The 25,743-nt window shown below is 39.1% G+C and overlaps 1 protein-coding gene across 1 annotated transcript in view; it reads left to right on the forward strand.

Annotated features, from left to right (window-relative positions):
- Positions 1-14,045: 14,045 nt before the first annotated feature.
- The window catches only part of RSAD2 (radical S-adenosyl methionine domain containing 2), a 29,043-nt gene continuing 17,345 nt past the window's right edge, over positions 14,046-25,743 (forward strand). The window contains exon 1 of the mRNA XM_006863976.1: positions 14,046-14,385. Coding sequence (XP_006864038.1) covers positions 14,046-14,385 — 340 coding nt within the window. The remainder of the gene's footprint in view (positions 14,386-25,743) is intronic.

Here is a 25,743-nt window from a genome sequence, read left to right on the forward strand (position 1 = left end):
GGGGCCACCTCCCTGCGTTGCCTCCCTCTGGCCGTGTCTGGGAAACGAAACCTAGCTGTGGGCGGGGAGGAAAACGCTGCCTGGAAGCGAAAGTGAAAAATCTAGCAGGTTGGGAGCCAGGGGACCACTGTTTTAGGGGTGTCCTCCTCCGGCCTGCTCGTCCTCCCAGTGTGCTCTGCGCTGTAAACAGCAAACGTTCTGAGGAAACTCTTGATCCCTCCGGGCGCGCGATGGGGAAAAGTCAGGCGCGAGGTGCCCGTCCCCAGGAGCTGACTCCAAGGGTTGTTTTTTTCCGCCTTCTGGCTGGGGAGTCCCGCGATAGCAGGACACAAGCCTAGCAGTTTGAAACCGAGTGAAGATCTGAGCTTCCTGATCAGTGGTAGCATGGTTTCCGCGTAAGTGGAGGTAGCAGGTGTCTCCAGGTGGAAACTGGCCTCCTAAACCACCTCGTTTGAATTCCTCCTCTCTTGTCTGCTGAATTGAGCAGCAATCCTGAAAAGAGGGGCAGAAATTACTCAGAAGGCAAATCTGAGAGCTAGGAGAAGAGCCGGCTTCATCCGGAATCATCCGGAGTTCTTTTCTGGCTTCGGTTTTTATTCACAGTTTTTTGCGCACCCTATGTTGATTGTTCTTTGTTACATTCTTGTTCAGTTATAAGCATGTTTATATCGTGTTCTTAATTAATATAAGGAAGTGCATGAAACAGAGAGATTACAACAGGATAGAGAGTACATCTGGTACCTATAACTATTACTGTTCTGATAACTATTTGTGTTCGTTAACTCTTTGGGCCGCTGTCTGCATCCTCTCCCCTAGTTTTGCTCTTAGCCAGAGTCTTCTTATGGCCAGAACGTTTCCCTAAATCTTTTTTATTCATTCTACTTCCATCTCTACAGTTGTCTATAGCCAGTGTAGTATGGAACGTTTGTGTGTGTCAGAGAAGCCTCTACACGTTAACGGTTTCATCCCTTTAACCTCAGGGATCTCTTCCCTGTGTGACCAACCACTTTCACTGACGTTTCATCTACTCGCTTACTTACTTACTTACCTCACTACAGCACTTACTCCTCCTGCACACCAGTTGATGACGTCCCACCGTCAGATACCAAAGACACTGAGCTGCTTTAATTTACCCAACCAGCCAGTGCTTCCATTTACTTTGCATATGATATTCCTTCTTCTTGACGATACCCTTCCTCTTTTGCTGACTTTCAAACTGGAAGGTCTCATCTAGACTCACATCTCTAAATTACTATTTATAACTAGATTAAATTCTCTTGCACTAGGGTTTAATAATACATATAACATTTATATCCTATTGTAGACATATAAAAGTCCAGCATCAGCAGTTGTATAGTTGGATTTGTATAATAGTGCTTATGAAGCTATTTGGATATTATATGGGTTTTTATTAACAGATAACTTTCAAAAATGAATATCAGAGCTGATACAAAGTGAGGGGAGATGCACAAGAACACCCAAACTTGCACATAGTTCCCATTTGACCTAGCCTTGATGGCTTGACAATCAGAAATTTACTAGAGGAAGATTAAAAAAAATTTTTTTTTGATTAAGGAAATGAAGGTAAATTGCTACAATTTGATGAACTTGACCTATACTCATGGATGTAGTAGCTCAAAATACCAACAATGAGGGAAGGAGTCTTCTTATCAAGTATCAATGTTATCCCCTCTGTATACAGGGTAGATAGGGATGGACAACTTAGATATCGGCTACCTAAAATGAGAGGGGGATAAAGGTACGAAGTGACTGGCTTATAAATTTTCAAGAGGAAGGTTTAGTTTAAGAATGTGCAGGGGAAGGTAGAGTCTCAACTGAGTAGTTTTCATCTTGTCTGGACAGGTTTGGTGAAAGGAGATGAGGATAAGATTCTTATGATTCAATAGTGATTAATTGTTATCATGACTAGTTGCAATTGTCACAACTATAAAGGTAGAAATTTTGTAACAAAAATGGAGAAGTAGTTAATTTTACAGTCCAGAAACAGAGGATCCTAGAACCATTAAGTGAGAAGAGAACAAGTGGAATGCTGGACCCTATCCAGAGAAGCAGCAACACCAGAGATGGAGGCGGAGATGAGGACATAGAGACAGGGAGCAGCTGAAGACTCTAGATTCATGGAAAGAGAGGGATTGAGTGCTGGCGGCCAGGAGGCAGGCTTCCAGAATGTGCCTTTTGGTTGTTTAAATGATTATATATGTCCAAAGAATGAGAGACAAAGTTTGGCCATCTTGGCCTCCAAGGAGCACTCTGGCTGCATTTCTTCCAACACAGATCTGTTGGTTCTTTTGGCAGCCCATGGCACTTTCAATATTCTCCTCCAACACCATAACTCAAAAGCATCGGTTCTTTTATGGTCTTCCTTACTCACTTTCCAGCTTTCACATGCATATGAGTTTATTGAAAATACCATGACTTGGGTCAGGTGCATTTATTCCTCAAGCTGACATCTTTGTTTTTCAACACTTTAAAAAGGTCTTGTGCAGCAGAGTTGCCTAAAGTTACACATTGTTTGATTTCTTGACTGCTGCTTTCATGAGTGTTGATAGTTGATCCAAGAAGAATGAAGTCCTTGACAACTTCAATCTTTTCTCCATTGATAAGAATGTTGTTTGTTGGTCCAGTGGTGAGGATTTTTGTTTTCTTGACATTGAGATGTAATCCATATTGAAGGCTGTGCTCTTTGATCTTCATCAGTAAATGTTTTAAGTCCTCTTCACTTTCAGCAAGTAAGGTTGTATCATCTGCATATCGCAGGTTGTTAATGAGTCTTCCTCCAATCCTGATGCCACATTTTTCTTCATTTAGCCCAGATTCTTGTAGTATTTGCTCAGCATACAGTTTGAATAAGTATGGTGAAAGAATACAACCCTGTCACACACTTTCTTCATTTTAAACCATTCAGTGTTCCCATGATCTGAGTCACCAATGGCACCTAAAAAACACAACATTGCAAATGTTTCAATCTCCATTCAAGACCTTACTCCCTTGAGGATATAAGATCTTACTTCCTTGAAGAAAAATATAACATTTTTCTCAGGTATAAAATATGTTAGCGCATGTAAAACATGACATATTCTTTAACACATGATTCTGTATGCACGGTAGATATTCCTTGTATAGTATGCAAATTCTACTCTCAGAGCTGTGTATGCATTATGTCATTAATCCTTAAAAAATCCTGTGACTTGGTCATTTATATTCATATTTCTCAGATGTATTAACAAGATTGTTGTTGTGAAGTGCCGCTGAGTCAGTTCCGACCCATAGTGACCCTATATAGGGTTTCTGAGGAGCAGTCGGTGAGCTTGAACCACCGACCTTGCAGTTCAGATTAGCCAGATGAAAAAACCTTTACCTCAAATGATCCAACAATGGCTCAATTTAAATTCAAATCTTAAAATGTTGTGCTTCAAATGCCTGTTTCTATCCACTGTGTGTACCTAACATGATTTGAAATGTAAACTGATTAGGTTTTTATTTCTTCGTTCACAGATGACTTGGAGAAAAGCATTTCTTAATTGAGCCAAACCCTGCTGAGAGTTTAATATGCTTTTGGCTAAAAAGATTTCAAGGACTTGAGTAATATCCATCCTTACATAATGCTAGTCACTGAGCATTCATTTGCTATTTTACAAAATTCTCTTTCAGTTTCCCTCTTAGAGGAAATGAAAGGTAGTCTTTGTTTCTATTCAGAATCTGACTATCTGAATCACCATAGTCAAACCTAAATGACTACTTAAAATTTACCAGGCTCTTTTACAAGTATTTTGCATTTGTCATTGTTGTTGTTATGTGCCATGAAGTCAGTTCGGACTCATAGTAACCCTGTACAGGGTTTTCGAGGCTGTAAATCTTTACGGGAGCAGAGAGCCTCATCTGTCTTCCGTGGAACAGCTGGTAGTTTCAAACTGCTGACCTTCAGGTTCGCAGCCCGATTCGTAACCACTAGGCTACCAGAGCACCATAATGCTGTATTGGCCTGCAACCTTGGTCAAGGGGTGGAAGTTTTCCGGAGACAGATCTGAGAGCTGGAAGGTGAGCGGGCTTTATCATGAGTCGCCCCAAATTCTTCCCCGCGTGCCATTTTTATTCTCAATTTTTGGCAGATGTAATATAATAATATATTACAATTTTTGGCAGATGTAATATAATAATATATTATAATAAATAATATATTCATTATTCTTTGTTACATTCTTGTTCAGTTACATACATGTTTGAGTCAGGTGCTCTTAATTAAGATAAGGAAGTGCGTGAAAACAGGGGGAGTACAAAGGATGTGACAATACAGCCAAATCCTGTTGCTAAGAGTGCTCTCATGAAGATTTATGTTCATTAACTTTCTGGGCGGGGCCTTTTGCGGCCTACCCCTTGTTTTGCTCTTAGCCAGTGTCTTCTCAGGGCCAGAGCCTTCCCCTATATCTTTTTTATCCATTCTACTATCTATATATCTCCCCTTTTTTGTTTATGGTGATAATATCAACAGGGGTCGCTATAAGGTTTTCATATATTGTGGCAGGGGCATCGGTGACAGCTTCATGTTGAACGGTTAGGATTGAGTCTTGAGTCTTGAGTCTTGAGTCTTCTGGGCTATTAGGCTGGCTCCTAGTCTGAGTTTGCATGCTATAATGAAGACAATGAAAATGATTACGAATAGTCCTATTAATGCCAATGAGTGTGTACTGAAAGAGAGGGAGCCATGATTTGGGGTGTATCAAAGAAAAGGCTTCTTGGATATTTTATATGTTTGACTCAGCTGTATGAAGTTTTAAGAGGCGAAGATAGGAGTATGAACTGACTTTCTCGTTTTTGGACTGAAGTATTAAGGCCATCTTCCCTGAGTCCAAAAAGGTGCTGTTTCAGACTTTTCCAGTCATGCTGTGAGCTGTTGTAAGTTAAGGGGGTAACACAGATGTCCTTATGTTCACAATCATTCTAAACTCAAGTTCATTTTGTCGATCTCCTATGTATTCTATTGCTGCTTTTAGGCTTTCTGACCCAGCAAGGATCTTTCCATCTGTCTTATGTTGCGTTTCAATCGAATTTGTAGTATTGTGAGTAAGAGTATTTACAAAAGCTGCAATTGGTATTGTTTGAGTTAAAGCTACAGATGCAGCCGCTGCAGTGGCTATAACTACTATGGCGGCTACAATAGTTGCAATTAGGGTTAAAATAAATCTCTTAGGACTAAATTTTACCAAAACTGTTTCCGCTATTTGAAGTGTGGAATCTTCCTGCCAAGGCTGAGTTAGATTGACAAGAACAAAGGCAGCCCCTTCCTTCTTAGTACAAATATCTTAGTAAAGTTATCATTGGTGATGTTACTTTGTGTTAGAGATGTAAACAGCCTCATGTGGGGTAATGGTATAAACTCCATTGTTAGGGGTTATGGAAATGTTTGCTCCTGTTAGTAATGCATAATGGTAAGGAATACATACTATTAATGTTTGGGTCTCACTTTTAGTTAATGTAAGATTGATTATGGAAGGACCCATGCCATGTATTAACGGGATAGAATAAATTCCTGAGTCGCCACAGGGTACTCTGTGTGAGAAACAATCCTGTTTGAGATAGAGGGCTGGATAGCCTGCTTTCTGTCCAAATCATGTTTTCCTGAGAGTCTGCCTAAGTTGGCTCCTATGGTTAGATATGTAATATTATTACATAATATTACATAATATTATTACATATCTAACCATAGGATATGTAATAATAAGCCTATATGTAATAATAAACCTTCCATAGTAAACCTGTATGCTATGCACTTTCAGTTGGTAGTTAAATGTCCATAGGGCTCCCAATCAGTTATATTGATATTATCATTTAAGGTAGTTCACATTAAGGAGCTCTGGTAGTATAGTGGTTATGAATTAGACTGCAAACCGCAAGGTTAGCAGTTCGAAACTACCAGCATGTTCCATGGGAGAAAGATGAGGCTTTCTGCTCCCATAAAGATTTATGGAACACTGTACAGGGTCACTATGCCTCGGAACCGACTCCATGGCACATAACAACAACATACTTATAAATGTTAACTTGTGATTTCCTTTAGGAGTATAGTGCAGCCAAACCTGGGGACCGGCTGGTAAACAGGGAAGGCTACACACAAGGAGGCCCTACCAAATAATATTGGAAAGTACTGTTAACAGGAGTCCAATGTAACCCTTTTTTAATATTAGATACCTCAGGAATTTCAGATCCTCCTACCAGGGAGGACAAATTGGTGACCACAGGAAAGGGGGCTTCTTTCCAGGTTAGTATTTTAGTACGGGAGGATTCATCCAATGTGCCCAATAAATGTGGCATGTTGTTCTGGGGATTATAAACACATTCCTATTAAAATGTTTGCTACCTTAGAGTTAGAGTCTATAAGTGCTGTCGTGGCAGTGAATATAAACTCTGGAGTTTACTCTACTTGCTGCCCTTGCAGAAGGTTACTTGCTTGATGGTTTTTGCACGTACCCACCGAGGTCCCGAACCTGTAAAGACACAAGCATACCCTCGTCTCCAGGTAATTAGATCTACTGGTCCTTCCCATTGATTGATTTCAGGGTTTTTCCAGAACACTGGTTGTCTTTTCACTGGTTGAGAATTTTTCATGAAATGTTTTTCAGTGGCAGTATAGCTATTTGAGATGTTAAATACATTGAAAAATTTTTAAGTGATGAGAGCTTTAGCTATTATACTTTTAGGGTCAAGTCCCATACTTCCCCTTTAATTATGGCTTTTAGGTTTCGGTTCACTCTTTCTACAATACCCTGGCCGGTGGGGTTATATGGGATTCCACAGATATGTTTGATATTCCATAGCATATAAAATGGGGTGAATTTTTGACTGGTGTATGCCGAACCATTGTCTGTTTTAAGAGAATGAGGGAGTCCCATAGTGGCAAAAGCTGATAGTAAATGTTTAATTATGTGATTTGTGGTTTCTCCAGAAAGAGTAGTTACAAGGATTAACCCCAAGAAGTGCAGGGGTTTTCCCTCGACATAGTTGTCACGAGGGTTTGGTTCACGAGGAGGGGAGATCCAGCGGCGATAGGGATAGCGAAAGAATACACAGACAGAAGAAGGGAGACAATGAGGCACCCCAAAGCCAGGGTGGATACATCACTGGTGGGCAGGCTTGGGACTACAGGCATCATGGCCTCTGCAGGCAGCAACTCACTGCCCTGCAATCTTTACTGCATGCCTTCCAACCCGTAATGTACTGCAATCATTACTCCATGCCTTCCAACCAGTAATGCACACCTGGGGAGGCTCGGGCCTCTGTTTTATTTAGGGGAGGAGTTTCACACCAAGCTGGGAGGGACTAAAACAGGATACAGCTAACATCAGTAATTTTCCAGACATTCAGGTAACTTTACATTGTACTTCACTGGTTCGAATCCCAGGCCAGCAACTTGGATTCTCAGGCCCAATTAACATATCTATAGCCCCTGAGGTCATTTGGGGGAAGGTGAGAGTTCTGCAGGAGAAGCCCAGGTGAATGGGCTGCACCTGGAAAAGGGATTAGGGAGGATAGGTTCTTTGTTTATAGAACAAAGAACCGAGAAGTAGCTAAGATATTTTTAGTTAATCCTTTGGAGAAAGGTTTAACCTTGCAACCTTTAGTATCGGCTTTAGGAAAATATCACATTTATCTGTGGATTTTCAAAGGCTCCAGTGTATTAATTTAATATATATACCTGAATATTAAGATGAAAGCAATTTTCCATTAACTGCCAGTGGCTTCATTTGTTACACTCAGCCCTAGAGGGCCTCGAACCTCTGACTAGTCTTACACGGTCTGCAACAAAGAAGGTAACACTATACACATGGATGTATTTTAGGTGGCCAAAAGAGAGGTAATGGGTAATATTTGTCAATGTAAACTCTAAAAGAGTTATTAAAGAAGGAGGCAGAAAGACAAGAGAGTGGCCCAACAACACTGACAGGTTTACTGGATGAACCTGGGAGGGGCCCCTGGCCTGAGTCCAAGGCCCCCTTCCCGTACAGGCTTGTTGTTGTTGTTAAGTGCCATCGAGTCGGTTCCGACCCATAGCGACCCTGTACAGGGTTTCCGAGGGTGTAAATCTTTACGGGAGTAGAAAGCCTCATCTTTCTCCCGCGGAGCGGCTGGTAGTTTCGAACCGCTGACCTTACGGTTCGCAGCCCGATTCGTAACCACTACGCTACCTAGGCGCTCTTATCCTGTAGTGTGGGCAATGAGGGAGGCGGCAGGTCATGGTTGTCTTGGATAGATTGCTGAACAGTGGTGACGGGGTGTTTGGGCAATAGGGTGATTGCTATCTTTGGGATGAACATGAAACTTAACAGCCAAAGAGCTTGCGAAATAGAAACTTAAGTTACAACAGCCTAAGAGCTTTCTCTCAATATCCGTTTGCCAGAGTTCATTCGGCTGAAGACCCCTGGGATTGGTTCCTGTTGGGATTGATTTGTTGGCAATCGGAACATTGTTGGATGATGGCCCGAGCCTGCTCCTGTGTAATTTTGAACTGTTTTTTTAAGCGCCCTCCAATTTTGATGTAACAATTCATAGAAGGAGGACACAGCTTTAAAAGGTGAAATTCCCATTGCTACTAAAGCGTCAGTTTGGGCATTAGCGTGAGCCAAAGGCTACCATAGGCTGGAATGAGAATGTAGATGAAGGATGTAGAGGGGCTCCAGGCGTTGATCTAAAAGGGCCCTAAGGGTGAGAAATGGTGAAACTCTTCTTGAGGAGGCTATGTTTTATGAGTGTATCTGAGATATGCGTAATGACCCCTACGCATACGCAGAATCACTAATAATGTTAAGAGGTTGAGAAGGAAAATGTTGCAGAGCAAGTATAATAGCCCCAATGTCCGCTGTTTGTGTATTTGAGAAACTTGTTTTCACCAATTGATGGCCTGTGGCCATCCAGTAAGCCGCTTTACTGGTTTTCCAAACCAATCAGTAAAAAACAGTAAGAGCTTGTGCTATGGGGTGGAAGTTATAATGTTAAGAATGCGTTAAGGGGTTTCTAGCTGTGAATTGTAACACGGGATCAGGGGGAGAGAATCAAAATTTCCAATGTAATCTGCGAGAGCAATTTCAAAAACCTGAGAAAATGCTAATAAGTGCTCTAAATGTTCTTGGGTGATGGGAAGAAGGATAATGTTAGGGTCTATGCCAGTTAGGGGAACACAGCAGCCGCTTCAGGAAATCATGTGTGCTATCGTATCAGGATAAGGGGTAATGGACTTTGGAGGAGCTGAGTGTAAGAATATCCATTCTAAGTATTTTATTTGTGGGGATAATTGACCAATTAAGCCGCTTGGGGAATGCATTGTAGGAAATGTAAACAGGTGCAGTGACACCTTAGGATCCCAGTGGAACAGCATTTTTCACACCCAGGAACTAAGGATCCAGCCCCACAAACCCCCATATTATATAAGCATTTCTAAAACGAGTCTTGGATGGGGCACGTACCATTAGTAACCATAGGAAGAGGTTTTGCTTGTGTTTCTACAGAAGCAGGTCCCTTGTGGCTAACATCCAGAAGGGTTAAACACTGCTATGTCCTGGACTGGAAACGACCCAATTCCAAAGTTAAAGAAGATGAAGTTGGATAATCTGAAACCAATAGAGATGACATTGCCAGAGATGATTCCTAGAGTCATACTACTCAGAAACACCCGACCGACTCCCAGAGTCACATGGGGGGAAATGATCAAGAAACTAATCCAAGATGCTCAGTAATTGGTGGAGAGACTTCACAGCACTGAGACACCAGATAACATTTTCTTGGCTATGATTGCCATTGTAAGTTCTGCTTCTAACATGGTGAGCTTTATTCTAATTCTTGCCACCTTGTGGGGTCTGAGTTCAGGGCAAGTATACTGGACACATATTTTGCACTGTACTATAAAACATCCAATAACTTGGGAGGACCTTGAACCACCTATAGCCTCTAATGACACTAAAGTAATAGGTGGGGTATGGATTCCCCTATCTCAAACCTAGTCCTGTACTTACAGGGTAAGGAATATTTAGCAACATGTTGAATCAACCATGGATCTTTAATAGCTCAGCACTGCCCTATTGTGCACAATATAGTGATTCTTCCAAACAACATGAGCCATTATGTGTAACTTTCTCCCCTTAATGGTACGCTGATTCTATTTATTACAATATATCATGGCTCACTGATGCGGTTCATCTACCCTTCATAAGGGGACCTGGGGTCACAGGTTACGTAACATCCGGGTGGAATGAATCCAAACCACACACCCAGAGATGCCCTACTAAATAGGCATCTGGAGAAGAGTTACCTGATCTTCGGTGGCATACCTGCTGATCTCCCAATGTCACCACTCAAAATTTCAATGCCAAATTAACCTTAGAAAATTGGGGACTGAGAGAATTTAATGTCTTAACAAGTAATCACACCTGGTCCTTTGAGATCCCTTTCATTATAATGCATGCACTCCATATTAAAACCCTGGTCTAGTAGGATCATTACTACGTCTTAAATATAACCAAAACTCATTTTCTCCTCTCCGAACTAACAGATGAAGATAAACCCTCCCTTTCTCCATTAGAACCCATCCACGTGGACGTTTTGTGCATCAAAAGTGGCAGCCTGTACAATAGATTACTAACAAGTCTATTGATTCTGCTATGATTTGCACATCACACCCTTTTATCTTTGCCATAATAAAAAAAAAACAGAAAACCAAAGTATTATCACCTGGAATCATGACACCCAGGTTTTTAATCACAATTCTCCCCAACAATACTTTTCTCACTCTGTGCATTACACATCAAAATATTACTGAAAGCAACATATCCCAGATAATTGTACTGAGACACAGTCCAGTTTGGCTGCCTAGAAACATCCAGAAAATGGGAAAGCCCTAACCCATTACAAATCATCACACATGCACTAGAGAGAATTCATAAAGGAAGATACCTTCGGACCCTCATTGCAGCAATCATTGCGGTGACTGCAGTGGCAGCCATTGCCGCTACTGCAGCTGTGGCACTGCAGATGTGTCATCAATGCCATCATTACCAGTAAATACATGTATGTCAAATATGACCACTCACATACAATCCCAGATTATTCAGCGGTTAAATGCTTTGGAAGCTGCTGTCCTCTTCTTAGGAGAAAGACAACAAGCATTATGGACCCATCAACAGCTTACCTGTGATGGGCTCTTATCACAATATTGTATAGTGGCCCCACCTTTTAATAACACTGATTGGGACATGTACAAACAACATCTTTCTTCAGCCTTTGCCTCCCCCTTCAAAGCAAACATTGATCTTCTACAGGAAAAATTGAAGAAACAAGTATTTCAACTCCAAAAGGAGGCTTCTAAACAAGATCTTCAAATGGCTAACCCCAAAAGGCTGATTTTCTGGCCTAAATCTAAAATTCTGGGCCATGGGTGATTATTATTAATTTTGTTTTTCTTAATTATAGCTCTCTGCTTATGCGGAACCCGTCTGCAAAAAGAATTGAACTCAGCAAAAACTGCTTATTGTGCTTCTATATACCTTTCCTCATTATCTGGAAAGAAAGGGGGAGATGTGACAGTTAATCTGAGCTGGCTGAGAGAACTCTGAGACTGGAGGAAGACCGGGGTCTCTCAATCTCTCTTGCATACAGAACTGAACATGGAACTGTACTGATTACGCTCATACCAAACAGATGAAAGTATGGATGACCTTTGGAAGATAGTTATGTTCTTTCCTCCTTACTCATTGCTCACTCTTCCTGCTTACGGCTGCAAAGAATGTTAATTACATGAAAACAAATGATAATGATTTGCTGAAACCCAATGAATGGGCTGCTTGCTCTACAGCACCTCGAGATGGCTTAGCTGAGAGGAGGTAAGAGCCCCTCAACCACACTTTGGAGTATGTGAATTTCTTTCTAAGGGTCTGTGGGATGGGGAAATAAAAGTCCAGAGAAATTACATAACTTGTCCTAAATCACACAGTAAGTGGTGAAATTAACTTTAGGGCTCCACAAGTTGAAATCTTAACTGCCAGAGCTGTATCATGAAAACCAAAGACCACTTGCTCAAACACAATTCTGCTGCTTGTTCTTATTAGTTGTCATCAAGCTGATCACTGATTTTGATGACTCCTTACACAATAGTGATCGACATTGTGATTCTTGGGATTATCATTGGCTGAGTTTTCAAAAGTCGTCTAACTTAGTTTGAATGTTCTGCTGCAACCGGTACAACATCACAGAAAAAGCCATCCTTCAGGTCGTAGCTGAGCTTGAGGTACACTTGCCTGGAATGCAACTCATGTCTTCTCTGTGGAATGCAAGAATTCTACCACTGAGCCAGCTCTGCCCACCTTTCTACAAATATCAAGAATGCGTAAGACTTACATGCTCAAACACAATTCTGGTTATAGAGGACTAAAGGAAGAACATTTCTGTAAAAATTCAATGATCCTTACTAAGAAAACTATAATAATAAATAAATCACAAGCCACAATAATCATCGCCTTTTATAAAGGATATTATACAAGCATTGCATGCTTCTAGGTGAAAATGTCTAATAAAAATAATGCAAGCATTCACAATAGGTCAAATATTGTATGATTCCATTTACATAAAATAGGCTAATGTACAGAGGGAGTCCTGGTATGGCACTGTGGGTTAATGCGCCAGACTGCAAAGCCATTTGAACTGCGAGGTCAGCAGTTCAAGCTCACCAGCTGCTCCTTGGAAACCCTATACAGGGTCGCTATGTACCAGAACTAAGGAGCTCTGGTAGCGTAGTGGTTACGAATCGGGCTGCGAACCTTAAGGTCAGCAGTTCGAAACTACCAGCCGCTCCGCGGGAAAAAGATGAGGCTTTCTACTCCCGTAAACAACAACAACAAAGATTTACACCCTCGGAAACCCTGTACAGGGTCGCTATGGGTCGGAACCGACTTGAAGGCACTTAACAACAACAACATGTACCAGAACTGACTTGACAGCACTCCACAACAACAGCAATGTATAGATACCAAGGTTTATTTGTTAATTTTTTAACTAATAAACTTTACTAGGAGTAAAATTGAGGGAGAAAGGTGTCATTGTCTAGGGGGCACTGAGCTTCTGTTAGCAGTGATGAGAAAATCGGAAAAGAATAGTGGGCATGGATGCACAGCATGATGAAATGTAATCAGTGTTGCTGAATTGTCACAGGTAAAAGGTTTGAATTGGCAAATGTCACAATCAAAAACTCAGATGGCATTGAAATGAAGGGAAATGGGAACAACCAGTTATCATACTATGAGAACATATAAATGAAACTGCATAACTAAACAAGGGCCAAAACATACATTTTGCTAGTTACCAGTGTATTTTACTGTTGCCTAAAAGGTACTCAGAGACTAATCGATTCATCAATCATCCTTCAAGGGTAATGTGCCCTTAGCATGTAAAATATGATAATGTGGAAACGTTTGCATCGTCATGTTATGAGTGAGTAATACGTATATATCAAATTAGAGGAACTGCTTTTGTAAGTAGATTTTTGTAGTCAGACAAACACTGACTCAGCAATTTTTCAAATTGGACCACTGGTCTTGTGGTTCAAAGTCTAGTGCTTATCATACAGAGCTACTCCTTGCCTTAGAGTAGATTGTTATTGTTAAGTGCTGTTGAATTGTTTCTCTTAGTGACCCTGTATAGAGTTTCTGAGAAGTGGTTTCGTGGGTTTGAGTTGATAAATTTCCATTCAAACCAACTTTGCAGTCCAGAGTTTATCCTACAGCACCACATCAGGACTCCTAGAGTAGATTAGGAAGTAATTATATAATGTAAAACAATATCTATCAAATTTTGGCCTTAGAACTGAGTCTTCAGTATTGGCTGTATTTCAACTTTCATTTCTATGAAAACAGAATTGAAACTGAACTCAGCTAAAAGGGTGTTTATTTCCTCCCCTCTGACGTATTGCTGGGTGATGCTTTTGATTTCCCCAGTCATATAAAGTGAGTCTCTTCAACATGCAGAACAGTTCCAAGTGTCTGGCCATGATGTGGATGCTGTCGCCAGCTTGTTTTGCTGGAAAACTGCTGAATGTATTCAGGCAGCAGCTCAAGTCTTTGTGGTGGGCTCTGGTTCCACTGTTCTTCTGGCTCAGGACAACATATTGGTTAGCAGGTCTGCAGAGGATACGGCAGCAGCAAAGTAAGAAATTAAAAGATGAGGACCAAGAGGAAGAACCCAATCTGCCTACTACTCCCACTAGTGTCAACTATCATTTCACTCGTCAGTGCAACTACAAATGCGGCTTCTGTTTCCACACTGCCAAAACATCCTTTGTGTTGCCCCTCGAGGAGGCCAAGAAAGGACTGCTTTTGCTTAAGGAAGCAGGTAAGTCCAGAATCACAGAAATAAGTAATAATGCTCAACAACAGGGTAGTGGGGTAAGACAAGAGTGGGATAGGGATGCACACAGGCTGGAGAGCATCTCTAAAGCTCTGAGCTATCATTTCTCATTGCACAGTGAAGTTGCCATCCTGCAAGAAAATTTCAAGGAGAATTTTGGAGTGGGCACCTAGGTCTTTCTAAATTGCAATATTGGCCTGGCATTGTGAATAAATAGAGCAAACTCATCCCTCCTGCCATTTTTGATATGCAAATGCATGACTCCTGTCCTGTCCAGTGTTTGGGAAAGGGCAGGTTGAGAACAGTCATGATGCATTCTAAGTTTGTTCAAACTCTGGATCGAGGAGATAATACCAAAGTACACATGGATTATTATAATTTTTTTTTTTTTTTGGACACAGTTATTGAGGAAAGTTAAATACAAAAAATGCAAACAAATTATGACATAAGAATGACAATGATTGGCCTTTTCATTTTGGATCATTATGTGCTCTTAATATTAATCTAAAAAAAATTAACAAATAAACTATGCACTAGAGAAGCAGCCACACCAAAGATGAAGGCTGTGTGCTGATGTGCAGGGGGCTGGCTTGCAAAATGTGCCCTTTGGTTGTTTAAATGATTATATATTCATGCATGGTTTTGTGTGCATGCCAAAAAAAAGAGAGGGAATAGAGGCAAATACTATTAATTGATGGTGCATGGAGAGGATTGTAATCATTGCAATGGAACAAAATACAATTGGTTGAGTGGAAAAACAATGACACAATGTTATATCATGTAAACTATAACTCAATTCACAATAAAACTAAAAAACAAAACAGAAACACCTTAGTATCTCAAATCTGAAATTCTGTTATGGGGTTGTAACTTAAACACTGAATTGCTAACCTCAAGGCTGGTGGGCACCAGTCACTCCTTAGAAACCCTATACAGGGTCATTATAAGTTAGAACTCACTTGACAGCACTTCACAACAACAGCAATATTGGTGTTTAAATAAGAACACCAACAATATATCTCAAATTTGGAATCACAGTATGGTTCTATAGGATAAGCCCTGGACTGCTAACCACAAGGCCAGCAGTTTAAATCCAAAAGTCATTCCTCTGAAACTCTATAAAGGGTCTCTATAGTTGGAACCGATTCGACAGTGTTTAACAACAATATCAAATTAGTAATGACTTTACTCTCGAGACTATTTACTGAACATCACATTGTATCTTTCAGACATCTCAGGTATATTCAGCATGTCAATTCAAAGACAACATATTGCACTCCAAATCTGTCCTTCTTTCTTTTTTGTCTTCCTGTCTTTCTTAGAGCACCTTCTAAGTCAGCATTGTTGTTTGCTCCTCTCTCTCCATTATTAATGTTTTTAACTGAAATATAACATGCATGCACAAATTGAATATATCCTGAGTATAAAAGTTGATGAAGTTTCACAAAGAGAATACAGTATGTAAATAACACTCAAGTCAGGAAACAAAATATCATTAGTGCCTCAGAAGTCCATACTCCCTTCTAGTCATTACCCTTTTCCCAAGGGCATTTCTACTTTGCCTTGTAACACAAAGATTAATTTGACCTCATTTTTAAATTTTTAGATAAATTAAATCATATAGTATGAAGTGTTGGGGTCTGACTTAGTTCGCTCAACATTATGTTGACTTGCTCATCCACACTTTATCTGTCAAAGAAATACCTGCCTTACTATTTCTAATATGTTGTAGTTCATTTATCTCTAGATCTAGAGTAGTTCATCTCATTGTCTCTGTTCTACCTATTGATAGCACATTATCTTATTATAAAAATAGTTTGGTGATTTAACTCCTTACCTAATTCTTAGATGACTTACAAGAGAATATCATGCAAAAGATAGATTGTTGTTATTGTTGTTCACTGCCTTCAAATCAGTTCCAACTCATAGAGACACTGTATAGGGCTTCTGAAGAGCAGCTGATAGATTTGAACTACTGACCTTGTGGTTCCCAGCCCAGTGCTGATCCTACAGCACCACACCAAGAGATAGATTAGAAGACCAAATTTGATAACATGGACTCTTCTCAAACTCCTTGTTGCCATAGGCATCCTCTACTCCAACTGCCTTAAATGATGTAGATACATCATATTGCATGCACTCTCCCAAAACACATATGTCATCAATTGTCTGATCATATTTTCTCTTCCTGGAATACCAGCCACCAAAATCTTAGTTGGTGCACTTTCAAAACTCCTTAGAATTTTTCTTGTTCTTCTTCAGGCAGAATTAATGTTCTCCCTTTTATGAAAATTTCACAAACATTTAATTAACACTTATAAAATTATACCATTTTTAAAATTTGCTTTATTTTTAGTATCTGGATCTCCAAAGCATTTGAGTGCCAAGCTTGAATCATAGGAGAATATCTAGAAAATAATTCAGGCTTATTAAATTATTGTGGATGTACAACCGAATGAGCAGAATAAATAAGGAGGTATGAAACAATGAGAAAAACTAAGACTTATTTCAGAGTTTGGCCTCTACTACTTGCTAGTTATTTAGTCCTTCTAAATATCAGTCTTATATTCTAAAAATGTAGATAATTATAACAAATACACCAATCTCAAAAAGTAGTTCGAAGGCACAAATAAACAACTTCTTATAATTTCCTATAAATTTCAACTATTGCGAAGACTTCATATTTTTATATAATGAACTCTCAGTTGTAAGTAAATAAGCAAATCCAAATTTAATTACATTTACAAGGTGTGTTGTTGTGGTTAGGTGTCATCACATCAGCTTCAATTCATTGAGACCTTGTATGGGGTTTCTGAGGAGCGATTGGTTGGTTTGAACTGTCAGCCTTAGAGTTAGCAGTCCAGTGCTTTTCCTAATTGACATGCCAGGACTTCTTTTAATTTATATTGTTGTTGTTAAGTGTCATCAAGTCGGTTCTAAACCATAGCAACCCTGTACAGGATTTCCAAGGAGTGGCTGGTAAGCTTGAACCACCAACTTTATGGTCCAAAACAACTTTGTAGTCCAGTGCATGAACCCATACCACCAAACCAAGACCCCCCTTATAAGGTATGTTGTTGTTAAGTGCCATCGAGTCAGTTCCGACCCATAGCGACCCTGTATAGGACTTCTGAGGAGCAGCTGGTAAGCTTGAACCACCAACCTTTCAGTTCAAACGGCTTTGCAGTCTGGTGCATTAACCCTCAGTGCCACACCAGGACTCCTCTAGTATGAGCTTCATTTCCTATAAGCAATATTTCTGACTAATAAAGAAAATTTAGTTTAAATTAGTATTATATTTAAATTTAAACTTTAGTCTTTTGACTAACTGGACAGCTAACTGAGAGGTCAGTGATTCAAACCTACCAGTCACTCCTTGAAAACCCTATACAGGGTCACTGTGAGTGAGAACAGATTCAACGGCACTTAAGAGCAATTCTGGCTAAAGATGTATGTAAATATTTTATGTATTTGTCTGACTTGTAAAGACTGGACAGAATTTAAACATTATAAACGCCAGTTATTAATCTAAGATGAAATGTCATCATTCCATGCTATGAGCACCATTGTAAATTAAATGTCTAGCATCATACCTGCATCTCTAAGACTACATCTTTCATTTTTTTCTCATTTTATTTCACACACTCACACCAAATATACTCTTCAAACATGTCAGGAACTCTATCCCACTAGCCAGTGCAATTTCATTTGGAGAAGGTAGTCAGCCCCTTCTTGATCCTACTTCTTAGTTCTTAGTAATAAATCTTGTGTTGGATTACAACAATCAGTAGCTTCCTAGTATATTGTTGTTATTAGGTGCTGTCCAGTCAGTTCCACCTCATAGTGACACTATGCACAACAGAACAAAACACTGCCTGCTCCTAAATCATCCTCACAACTTTTATTATCCTTCAGCCCACTGCCACTATGCCAATCCATCTTAGTGGGACTCTTCCACTTTTTACTGAACCTCCACTTTAAAAGTATGATGTCCTTCTCCAGTGACTGCTCCTCCTGATAACATGTCTGAAGTACATGAGACAGGTCCTGCCTTCCTGGCTTCTAAGAAACATTCTGATTGTATTTCTCCCAACATAGATATACTTGTTATTCTGGAAGCCCATGGCATTTTTAGTATTACTCTTATCTTTCATCATAACTTAAATGCATCAGTTTTTCTACAGTTTTCCTTACTCGTTGTCCAACTTTTACATTCAACTGAAGCTATTGAAAATATCAGTGCTTGAGTCAGGTGCATCTTAGTTTTCAAATTGATATCTTAACTCATGAGCACTTTACAGAGCTCTTGTGCAGCAGATTTACCTAATGCAATAAGTCCTTTGATTTCTTGACTGCTGCTTCCATGAGTATTGATTTTAAATCCAAACAAAATTAAGTTGGTTACAACTTTAATATTTTCTCCATTTGTTATGATCCTCTTTATTGGTCCAGTTGTGAGGGTTTTTGTTTTCTTTACATTGAGGTGAACTCTATACTGAATACTTTAGTCTTAGACCTTCATCAATATTTTAAGTCCTCTTCATTTCTGGCAAGCAAGGTTGTATCATCTGTATATCACAGGTTGCTGATGAGTCTTCCTTAAGCTCTGATGCCAAGTTGTTCTTCATATAATACAGTTTCTCAGAGTATTTGCTCAGCATACAGACTGAATAAATATAGCGAAAGTATACAACCATGTTGTTGTTGTTGTTGTTGTTAGGTGCCATCGAGTCAGTACCGACCCATAGTGAACTTATGCACAGCATACACCTTTTCTGATTTTAAACCATTCAGCATCCTTTTGTTCTATTCAAATAGCTGCCTCTTGGTCTATGACCAGTTTCCTCATAAGTTTTTTGGAATACCCATTTTTCGCAATGCTATCCACACTGTTAAAAAGCCTTTGCATAGACAATAAAGCTTAACTAGACATCTTCCTGGCAGACTCTGCTTTCAGTCAAGATTTATCTGACTTCAACAATGATATCCCTCATACCATATCCTCCTCTGAATCTGGCTTGAACTTTTGGCAATTCTCTCTTAAGGTACTGTTACAGCCATTTTTAAATTATCTTAAGCAAAATTTTGCTTGCACATGATATTGTTCAATGATTTTCACATTCTATTGGGTCACCTCTCCTTAGAATGGACACAAATATGGATTTATTCCAATCAGTTGGCCAAATAGCTGTTTTCCAGATGAGTGAATACCTGCAGTGCTACATTGATTTGCTGAAAAATTACAGTGTGTGTTCCATCAATTCCTGGAGTCTTGTTTTTGGCCAGTGCCTTCAGTGCAGCTTGGACTTCTCCCTTCAGTGACAATGGTTTTTGATCATATGCTACCTCTAGAAATGGTTGAACATTGACCATTTCTTTTTGCTATGTGACTCTATGTATACCTTTCATCTTCTTTTGGTGCTTTCTGCATCATTTGATATTTTTCCTTTTGAATCCTTCAACATTGCAAGCTGAGACTTAATTTTTTTTCTTTGGTTCTTTCAGCTTGAGAAATGCTGAGTGTGTTCTTACCTTTTGGTTTTCTAAATCCAGGTCTTTGCACTTTTCATTACAATACTTGACTTTGTCTTCTCAATGTGCGCTTTGAAATTTTCTCTTTAGCTCTTTTACTTTCCCATTGCCTCTCCATTTTAGCATATCTACACTGGAGAACAAGTTTCAGAGTCTCTCATTATATACACTTTTTGTCTTTTCTTTGTTTCCTGTCTTTTCAATGACGGTTTGCTTTTTCCTATATAATGTTTTAAATATCATTCCATAGCTCTTCTGGTCTTCATTAATTAGTGTCTAATGAATCAAATTTATTCTTGAGATACTCTCTAAGTTCAAGTAGGATATGTTCAAAGTTATATTTTGACTCTTGTGAACTTCCTTTATTTTTCTTCTGTCTCATCCTGAACTTACATATAAACAATAGATGGTCTGTTCCACAGTTATCCCTTGGCTTTGTTTTGCTGTTTGATATTGAGCTTTTTTGCCATTTCTTTCCACAGATTTTGATTCCTGTGCATTCCATCAGGTAATGTCTATGTTTTAAAAAGATGTTTACAGTGAATAAGTCATTAGCCTTAAAAAATTCTATCATGTAATCTCCAACATCATTTCTATCACCAACACCATATTTTCTAGCTACTGACCCTTCCTCTTTGTTTCCAACCTTCACATTCCAATCACCATGCAATACATTTTGAGTGCTTGTTTCATCACTTTGGGACTTGAAGAAATTGGTAGAATTCTTCAATTTCATCATCTCTGGTGTTAGTGGTTGATGCATAAATTTGAATGATTTCTAAATGGTTCTTCAAGATATATCTTAAAATGTTCTTGTTGATGGTGAATGAAATGCCATTCCTCTTGATTTATTATTTTCAGCATAGCAAACCATAAGATTGTCAGATACAAAATGGCCAATAACAATCCACCTCAGCTCACTAAGACCTAGGCTATCTATCTTTATGAGTTACCTTTCATTTTTGACAACTTCCAATTTTCCTGAATTCATACTTCTTACATTTCATGTTCTGATTATTAATGGATGTTCACAGCTGTTACTTCTCATTTGAGTTGTGCCCCAATAGCAAATGAAGATTATGAAAGCTTTACTCCATTCATTTTATCACAGTCAACTCTACCTTGAGGAGATAGCTCTTCTCTAGTCATATTTTGAGTACTCTCCAACCTGAGGGACTCATTTTCTGGCACTATATCTGAAAGTGTTCATCAAGTTTTCAGTGATTTAGCTCCATTTATTCCTACTCTGTCTTAGTCTGGAAATTCAGCTGAAACATGTACACCATAAGTGATGCTGCTGGTATTAAAAATATCAGTGCAATAGCTTCCATCATCACAGCAACATACAAGCCACAACAGTACAACCACTGACAGATGAGTTATGGCCTCCTAGTATGGTATAATGTTGTTGCTGTTAAGTGCCGTCGAGTCAGATGCGACCCATAGTGACCCTATACAGGGTTTCCGAGGAGCGACTGGTGAGCTTGAACCACCAACCTTGCAGTTCAAATGGCTTTGCAGTCTGGTATAATATAAATAGTGAAATGAATTAATTTATTTCCTCATAACCATTGATACATCTAAATATGAAGAGGTTGCTAAAAATAACTAACAGATGTCATTTGATCTACCATAAATCAGGACTGTTATAGGAAACAGGAGCAGATGGTGATTCTAATTATAAACATCAAAGTCTTCAAAGCCAGATAATTCTGAACCAGAGTTTTTGCCCCATTATATTCCAGTATGAGCTTGAATAATTCATTTAATATTTCTTGTCCTCAATTCCTGCATCTTAAAAATGGGACAATAATTTATTTTGATGGATTAATTTAAGGTTCAACGAGATTACATAAATGATATTGCTAACCATAGCAATTGGTACTTAGAAAATACTAAATTTAGTTTGCTGAATGATTATTTCAGTGGATAATATTCTCCAGGAACCTTGAAGTATATTATTCTATTTGCCCAAAAATAAGAGCTTGAACCTCTATGGTATTTTATGTTTAATTCTCTGCCATTTTAGTTGATCTTTCTATCTAGTCTTATGTCCAAAATTGTCACGGAGTCTGATGCTTGTTCCTTTGAATTCTGATCCTTATATGTGCTTCCATTTTTGTGGTTTGTCATATTTTCTTTTTCTGCTTCATGTTTTAAACCTACAGAAGTTCTGTCTCTAAACTGAGCATGGTGTCTTGCTTCTGTACAAATAGCATCATCAACAATCTATGAAATGAACACTTAAAATGTCATTTAGTGGAATAAATTGCTTCTTAATTTAGTTTTAATTTTTAAAACCTCATTTTCTTAGTTCACAAAGTTTTTCTTTACTGTCTGCCTAGTCCTATTTTGTCATTCCACTCATATTTCATATATCTAATTCTTTCATTTATCTTTTTGTGCTTATTAACTATAGATATTTTAAACTTATCTTCTTCCTGTATTTTCCATTTATTTTGGTATTTGGGTGCATTCTGGAAATGACTCGCTAAGTTGTGGGTCAGTAGCACAGAGCAGCTAATAAAGATTCAGTGAACTGAGTTGAAATGAATTGAATTCCAAATGAACTCCACTCTTCTAATATCATTGTATAAAAATTTTGAACTTCAAGATACTTTGGGCCTTCTAGTTAATCATAATATTTACCTCCAATCCCTTCCATTTCTCCTCTGTTGTGTGAAGTAGATTCCACCTCATAGCAATCCCATGTGATAGAGTAGAACTACCCAACATGGTTTCCTAAGAAGCTCTAATGAAGCTGTAGGCTATGTACTGGGCTGCTAACCACAAGGTCATACGTTCAAGCCCACCAGCTGCTCTGAAGAAGAAACATGAGTTGTCTGCTCCTTTAAAGATCTGTAGTCTCAGAAACCCTAAGGACTAGTTATGCTCTGTCCTACACATGATCACTTTGATTCAAAATTGACACAAAGGGAGTGAAGAGTATTTGGTTTTTGTTTTTTCTTTCATTCCTTACAGAAACAGATTGACACATAATTTTCTCATGGAGCTACTGGCGAGTTCAAATCTCTGATATTTTTACTAACAGCCAGACAGTTAACCCCTGCTCCATTAGGGTTGTGGTGCTGTAGGATATGCACTGGACTGCTAGGCCAGTTTGAACCACAATCCTGTACAGGGTTGATATAAATTGGAACTGACTCAACAGCACTTAACAACAACACTACAATTATAGTAGAATAATTGCAAGAAATTAAAGTGAAATAATTAAAAAAAAAAAAAGGAAATCAAACCTTTAAATTAAAAAAAAGATATCAGATTTGAGTTATAAGTGATTTATGGAATGTTGCAATCATCAACATTTGTATCTATAGGGGAAATGACTATAAGAAACTCATCAGATTACCTTTAACCTTAGGAAGAATCAGAAGCCATAACCATCATATCAGACAGAAGGCAGATGTGAGACAGAAGAGAGGTGACGGTCTAAAGACAGATCTATCACTCTGTCCTGCATAGTCAGGCAATGTCCCTTCCCTAATTCCCTTAGATGGCAGAAAGCTTATTTCTGAAGGATATGGACCAGGACCAGAGGGATATGTACTCAGGCCCATTAAGGATAGCAGGGAGGAGGAGAAAAACATTACACTGAGCAGCTTCAAGTCTGCCCAGTGAACAGTGATAACTACCTGTCTCAGATGCCAGCAGAAAGGCACATAATACTTAAGCAGGAGACGGAAGATTCTTCTCTGGGGGTAAAAATGGACCCAAGAAAAGACCACAGATATTGGCATCTATGGATTATCAAATGAACAATCTCATTTATCTCCCTATTACTCTAGGAGGAGTCTGATGTGGTATTGTAGGATAAGCACTAGACTGTTAACCACAAGGTCCACTGTTAAAACCCACCAGACACTCTTTGGAAACCAAATACAGGTTTGTTATAAGTCAGAAACAACTCAAATGCACTTAACAACAGCCACAACGTCACTCTAAAGTGAAACTCACCATTTGACCAGTCCACTCCATAACTGCAGAACTTCCAATCGGCTACTTTCTGCCTCATTCAAATATAAAGGGACAAAAACAGAAAAGGCAAGAATAAAAAAACTTGAAAACATCAGCAATTAGTAATGATTGAAAGATAAGATAAAGAACTACCCATATGAAATAAAAATAGAATGCCAAAAATATAGTCAGTATAGCAGTTTTGGGGAATTAAGAAATTACATTTCTAAAATTAAAATTTAAATAGAAAGTCTTAAAAGTAATGTCATTAAAAACTTAGGGGAAAAGACATAGAAAATGACAACTGAAGGAGCAATAATAAGAAAATAATGGCTAAATACTGAAGTTCCAACATGCCAGTAATAGACTTCAGGAAGGAAAGAAAAACAAAAGCTGTAAAGTGGGAACTATCAAGCATATAAGTAAACTTGCCAGAACATAACGAACTGTATTTTTAGAATGAGTTCTTTCTAAATGTTCAGAACAATCAAGAAAGACAGATTTCACTAAAGTATGTTGTTGTTAAGTGCCATCAAGTTGGTTATAATTCACAGCGACCCTGTTAAGGGTTTCCTAGGAGCAGCCTCCTTCAATACCACAAGTTGAAGTTTGAATTTTTTCTTCAGTTCCCTCAGCTTGAGAAATGATGAGTGAGTTCTTCCCTTTTGGTTTTCTAACTCCAGGTCTTTACAAATGTAATTATAATATTTGACTTGGTCTTCTGGAGCTGACTTTTGAAATTTTCTGTTCAAATCTTTTTTCTTTTTTTTTTTCCCACTCAGGCATCTATAATAATTTACATCTCAAAGGGCACATTCTGCAAGTCTCCTCCTGGCCACCAGTTCTTAGTCCTTGTCTTCTTAGTTGATGAATGTAGAGTCCTCAGCCGCTCCCCTTCTCCATGCCCCCATCTCTGCCTTCATCTCTGGTGCTGCTGCTTCTCTGGATAAGGTCCTGCATGTATTTGTGTGTTCCTCTCTTGATGGTCCTAGGGTCCTCTGTTTCTGGACTGTAGGATTAACCACTCCCTTTTTTTGTTACAAAACTTCTACCTTTACAATTGTGACAGTCGTGATTAGTCATGATAACAGTTATTCACTATTGAGTCTTAACAAATCTTATCCCCATCTCCTTTCACCAGACCCATCTAGACAAGATGATAGCTATTCAGTGGGGACTCTTTCTTTCCCCCCAAACTCTTGTAAGCCAGTCACTTTGTACCTTTATTGCCCCCTCATTTTAGATAGCCAATGCCTAAGTTGCCCGTCCCTATCTACCCTGTGCACAGAGCAGATAGCATCGATACTTGATTTGAAGACTCTTTCCCTCTCTGTTGATATTTAGAGTAACTACCAACCAACTCGACGGCACATAACAACAACAACAACAACCCCTCTGAGTATAGGTCAAGTTCATCATGAAGATGGATCTTCTGTCACTGTAGCTGTTCCAGTCTGCTTGTCCTTTCTCGTGGGAATGTCTCACCTCACAAGGTTGTGGATGAGACTCAGGATTCCACATAAGGTCCTATAGTCTGTAAGGCTTTGCACAAGGCCTATTTCACTGGGCAAGTTGTAGAACCCCTTTTAGGTATTCTAATTTGTTATAGGCTGAAGGCAGGCTTACAAGTTTTCTCTAATCATGCTTCCCAACATTCCTTTCTATGCCACTCAAGTGTCTATTGTACAATAGTAGGCAAGGGAAACTAGTATTCATAAGGCAGTCAAGGATTTTAGTATTATTTACCCTCTTCTAGCTATACCTAGATCCCTGTATCCCAGAGCCCTGTTGTTCCAAGGTTGAGTATGCATCACTATTTACCTCTGTCCCACTAGG

The sequence above is a fragment of the Chrysochloris asiatica genome, unplaced genomic scaffold, assembly GCF_000296735.1.
Source record: "Chrysochloris asiatica unplaced genomic scaffold, ChrAsi1.0 scaffold00058, whole genome shotgun sequence".
In the NCBI taxonomy this organism is placed as follows: Eukaryota; Metazoa; Chordata; class Mammalia; order Afrosoricida; family Chrysochloridae; genus Chrysochloris; species Chrysochloris asiatica.